This window comes from Macrobrachium nipponense, chromosome 28 (assembly GCF_015104395.2).
Source record: "Macrobrachium nipponense isolate FS-2020 chromosome 28, ASM1510439v2, whole genome shotgun sequence".
NCBI classification, from domain to species: Eukaryota; Metazoa; Arthropoda; class Malacostraca; order Decapoda; family Palaemonidae; genus Macrobrachium; species Macrobrachium nipponense.
In genome coordinates, this window is record NC_087217.1 from 16,342,150 (window position 1) to 16,348,097 (window position 5,948).

At 36.7% G+C, this 5,948-nt stretch overlaps 1 protein-coding gene across 1 annotated transcript in view; it reads right to left on the reverse strand.

The window, feature by feature from the left end:
- The window catches only part of LOC135201460 (plasminogen-binding group A streptococcal M-like protein PAM), an 81,759-nt gene extending 77,719 nt beyond the window's left edge, over positions 1–4,040 (reverse strand). Inside the window, exon 1 of the mRNA XM_064230425.1 lies at positions 3,282–4,040. Coding sequence (XP_064086495.1) covers positions 3,282–3,724 — 443 coding nt within the window. The 5' untranslated portion in view covers positions 3,725–4,040. The remainder of the gene's footprint in view (positions 1–3,281) is intronic.
- Positions 4,041–5,948: the final 1,908 nt, after the last annotated feature.

Genomic DNA, 5,948 nt, shown 5'->3' on the forward strand with positions numbered 1-5,948 from the left:
TTCGAGCCACCTAGCTGTAATCCCTTTCGTTCCTTTTACTGTGCCTCCTTTCCTATTCTCTTTCTTCCATCTAGCTTTCCACCCTCTCCTAACAGTTGATTCATAGTGCAGCCGCTTTGAGGTTTTCCTCCTGTTACACCTTTCGAACCATTTACTATTAGTTTCCATTTCAGAGCTGAATGACCTCATAGGTCATAGTGCTTGGCCTTTGGTCTCAATTCTGTATGCAATTCAACTCGTAATAAGCTTTGCCTTTTTAGATATTTTTCAAGACTAACGAGTTATGATAAATTGATAGATATTGTTTTGCCTGAATATGGCGGTGTGACATATTATATCACTATATCATTGTTAAATTACAGCGAATTCGCAAGTATTATTTTGCGACATTTTTGCAGCCAAAAGCGTCCAGAAGGAATTTATTTACACGAATACGGTATCCTATAATGATAGCTTTATTTCCTCATTATATCAGCCTAAAATGATTCAGAAATTGCATGCAATTTACTATGGCAATCTGCAAATGACTTTATCTATATCATTTTACCTTATTCTGGCAGCCTACAGTGGCCTAGAATGTTTCATTTCACCAGTTTTATCACCATCCACTTACGCGTTTTCATCTAGGTATCAAGGCATCTAATTGCAACGGTATTCTAGACACAGGGCTAATCTACACACCTGGATATGCACGTAACTGATAATTAACGTACCAAGCTTTGGCGCATGTGCTGTTTACGGTCATTACAAAACTTAAAAGCAAACTGTGTAGATATTTGTACGTTATTTTATATGATATGGTTAAATTAACGGACACACATGAAGATGTATGTACGTGCGTGTATATATACGTAAATCTACAGGAAGACGCAAATTTCAAATACAAAACAGTACAAAGTGAAAGATATATATATATATATATATATATATATATATATATATATATATATATATATATATATATATATATATATAGTCCCGACAGGTTTCCGAACCGTATCTTTCATTTACGGTTCGGTCTTTCAAGTATATATATATGTATATATATATATATATATATATGTGTGTGTGTGTGTGTGTGTATGTGTGGTGTGTGTGTGTGTGTATGACGTTCCCTATTGTTACATTGATATTGTTATCGTCACATCCTTACTTAACTCCTACAGAAAAATCATTACAAATTGCAATATTATTATTATATTATTATTATTATTATTATTATTATTATTATTATTATTATTATTATTATTATTGTTGCTTTTGTTGTTGTTGGGGGAAAAGGAAATCCACAGTAGTTTGCCTATTTGATTTTGTTTTTTTTTAAATATATATTTTATTGACTGATGTAATTATGAGTTTTATTTGGAATTATATTATTATTATTATTATTATTATTATTATTATTATTATTATTATTATTATTATTATTATTATTATTATTATTATTAGCAGCAACAGCAGCGTGCTTAATTTATACCGAATGAAACAGTAGAGAAGCAAAAAACCAACAAACAAAAAATAAAAAAAGGAAAAACATTCTTTTCCTCGTCAACCTCAAGCATCCGACCAGCTCACTGGATCACCTTGAAGAATACTCGCGGGGTCCACACGCTTATTATTCGTTTACTTTTAGCGTCTAATACGATATGATTAAAAAATAAATAAAACAAATGAAAAAAAGAGCTCATTTGGCCCTAAGCACAGCCCACGAGGAGGTGCAAGGTTCGTGATCATTGATATGTAACAATTTGATTGGATTGAGACTTGTCGATATGATTAAATAAAAAAAAAAATAAAAAAAAAAAAATCAAAAAAAAAATTCAAATGAATATATATAAAAAAAAAAAAAAAAAAAAAAAAAAAGAGTTCATTTGCCTCTAAGCAGAGACCACCAGGAGTTGCAATTTTCATCATCGTTGATATAAAAATGTGAAGTGACTGAGACTCGTGGTATTTCGCGATGTTGACGTTTATGTTGACTCTTGGATAAAAAAATGTCCTTCGCCTCTTCATTTTCCTATTTATGTTCTATTCTTCTTCCTTTTCTCGTTCGTTTGCTATTTCTTACGTGTTTATAGGGGATGTTTTCTGTCTTAATGGCGTGTATTTCGTGATACTGATGCATTGGTTGAATCCTGGTTAAATGAATTACATTCTCACTGTCATTATTTTTTTTATTTATGTTTTATTCTTGTTACTTTCTTCGTTCATTTGCTCATTTTTACTTGTTTATCTGGAGGGTTTTCTATATTATTGGTGTATATCCTTTTTTTATTTGTCTGTCTCCAATATGCTTAAGAATATTGGAAATTCAGGTGAAAGAAGCAGTGGTTGGATCTAAAGAATATCCTGGTAATATAAATTTAACAACATGAAAGCTGGTAAATGTAATTTTCAGCGAATAAGTACGATGATGCTAAGGATACAACTGCCGTACTGTAAAGCTGCTGCTACTACTAACGATAATAACTATCATTAACAACAATAATGATCACAATAATGGGAATATTATCTGGGAGTTATCTAGTATAATAAATGTATATCGTAGTCTGGAAGAATATTACAACACATGATGAAGCGGCAGGTGTTGGATCATCATATCAATTAAATTATCCATGAAGCTAATTTTATCTCTCTCTCTCTCTCTCTCTCTCTCTCTCTCTTCTCTCTCTCTCTCTCTCTCTCTCTTGTTTATCTTCGCCGGTACTTTTGTACGTTATTAAGAAAAACTATTTTTTTTTTACATCGAGGTCAAATTGCGTGTCATCTTCCCTTTGTCTTATCTCCCAGAGCGTTATAAACAGAGGTTTTGTGTTAACTGTGAGATTTTAACATTTGTTATTAAAGTTTTTTTTACGTCAGTATTGGTATTTGTTTTTTTACTTGTTAAAGAAATGTCATGCTGATTGTGCACAGAATGCGAATACATATTCATACATGTACACTAATGCACACACATGTATCCATTTATATGTATGTATTGTATGTATGTATGTATGTATGTATGTATGTATGTATGTATGTATGTATGTATGTAAAATTTACTAGTCACTTTATTGCCCGATACATATATAATTGTAACAAACACAATGGCCACTTAACTTATAGCTTTCTTCTTATTTTTTTGGGGGGGGCGATGGGATACGTGAGTGAGTTCCACAATACAACATTTTATGACTGTTAGTGTAGTTATTATTATTATTATTATTATTATTATTATTATTATTATTATTATTATTATTATTATTATTATTATTATTATTTGTCCCTGTAACCCTTACCTTAGATACGCCAACTCTTGTCTAAGAATGGTTATGTCGTCTTGTCTTTCCTCGGCCTCCAGCGCCTCCGTCAGGGTCCCTCTCATTTCCTTCATCCGATCCCCAAGGGCACTCAGCACGAGTCCCTCGGCCTCCACAGAGGCCAGCACTCTGGAGGTCTTTGGCAGACGACCGCCCTCATCGCCTCTTTCCTGTGAGGCCGTCTCCTCCTCTATCTTCCTGTTCTGAAGTTCCTGCACCGCCTTCTGCAGGTTGTTCAGCAAGATGTGGTCTGTCTTCTGACGGAGGAGGAGCTGGTCTACGGTATCCTGCAACCTGGCGACATGCCCTCTCGTTCGGGGGTGCCTCCTGGCATGGAGAGAGGCTGCTTGGGCACCGAGGTGGCACAGTGCCAACCACAGGAAAAAGCAGGACAGCAGGGTCGTGGCACTCTTCATTGTCATTCCGCTTTTGTTGGTAAACTCGAATTAAAAAAAAAAAACACCGATTGTAATCCCCAGACACCACCTGCTTAACTTTTCAAAAACTCAACAACACATTATCCTCTCGATGCTTTCATTCCCGGAGTGTTACTCCTCCACTCGAACTTGAGTTTCGGGAAGAGCTCGATCTCACACACGTCTCGTCTCACTACGTACACCATGCGTACACGCACCACATGAGTCGTAACTATACGATATATACGCTGCCATGTCTCCCGGCACGCGCGATCGCTCGGGCGTTTCGTTTTTTGGCCGCTGTTTCGTTTTGATTCGGACGGTCGGCCAGACTGAAGTCCTCATTCGCCGGGCGTATTCGCTTCGCTGGTTTTAATACTCTCTCTCGAATCATTCAGATAAACGTATTTGATTTCAATGTCGATTAGTCAATAAATTTTCTTCTGTTATAAGAAAGCAAAAAGAAAGATTCAAATGTTTGCTGTTTTGACTCACTGGACTGGGAGGAGTCTCTGAGGAGGATGCTGCTCGGTGATTGGTCGAAATGCAGGTCTGGTCACTACTGAAAAAAAAGCATCAAAACGATTGTATTCCGGGGAGTTACAGCTCCTAATTTTGAATGCGTTTATCACAAATCAACTTAATACAGATACATTTGGATATTTTTCAGTCAATATGAAGTTAGGAAGTGAAGGAATCTAACGGAAACATGGGATAAATGAAACTTGGCAACTCGCTCAGATCCTGCATCGCGATTGGCTGACGGCGGCAGGTGTGCAGTGGAGCGCAGGTGGACACTCCTGACGAGACTGACCGTTCTGAACGAACAATTGAATCAGCATCTTTATTCACTTCAAGAATTGCCTTAAAGTGTTGAGACGCGAAATAAAAATCAGCAGCTGCCGCTGACCCCAAGAGCCCAATATGCGCGTTAATTATCGTACTCAAAAGGGAAGAATTCTGTTCATAGGAACTGAAATGAGCGTTCGGCGGAAGTGAGTGGATCTCCAAATATTAACGGCATCGAACTAAAGATTCTGAAACGGCATTCTCGATGCGGGTTGTGTGTCGGGGCATCGGGGTTATTTCTTTTAGGCCTGGCATCTGACGAAAGTGTCGGCCTTCCTTGACAAAAGTAAAAAAAAAAAAAAAAAAAAAATCTCGCGCAAACAAGCTACTTACAACTGACCCTTAAGCCTTGACCTGAGGCTGTGATTTCCGGACCAATAGTTTTAAGTAATACGAATATTCGGCAGAAGTTTTAAACGAGCTTCATAATAGAAATAGGAGGCTTCGACGACACCCCTTTTCAACATCCGAACAAACAGCTGCATTTTGAAGCATCCAAAAGAGCAGCAGCTGACGAGGCGATTCGGACACACGCAGGCATATCGTTAAGGCTTTCATCCTCATTACGAAGATAGAATAAAATCGACCTTATTGACACCTGTTGATGAGTTGATTCTGCCCTCGACAGAGAGATGAGATGAGATGCACAAAGACGGACATAAAAGAGTGAGAGGGAAAAAAAGAAGGGGAGGGTGGAATTGATGAGGGAAAATTAAGTTCGACAGGTGACGATGGCCATGTTTTAAAGGAATACACCGACAGCACTTGTCTCTCTCTCTCTCTCTCTCTCTCTCTCTCTCTCTCTCTCTCTCTCTCTCTCTCTCTCTCTCTGTATGTGTGTGTGTATGTGTAAGTGAGTCTATACGTCGCTGTTAAAATAATTAGAAATTCATTTGTTATTTTTATTTTAAAACATGACGTTTTCTACAAAACTCTTAATTTATTAGTCTATGTTTGTGTATATATACATACATACACATAGCTACATACTTACATACATAATCAGAATTAATAACTTACTCACTTTCACAAACCTACCTGTTTCAATAGAGAACGCTCAAGCATTTAAAAAAACTAAAGTTTTAATGAACTAAATTTTTAAGAACTAAAGCGTATAAAGTAAAGAAAGAGAGAGAGAGAGAGAGAGAGAGAGAGAGAGAGAGAGAGAGAGAGAGAGAGAGAGAGAGAGAGATTTCTCATTAAATTATATTTTCATTTCATTGATAAACTTAACCACTGTAATGAATGTTACTTTAGGTTATATTTTGAAGAGAGAGAGAGAGAGAGAGAGAGAGAGAGAGAGAGAGAGAGAGAGAGAGAATGTTAACTAAAGTAACTACGGTCCCTCCATTAGGCATCATCTTAATCCCTGCGACGCCAG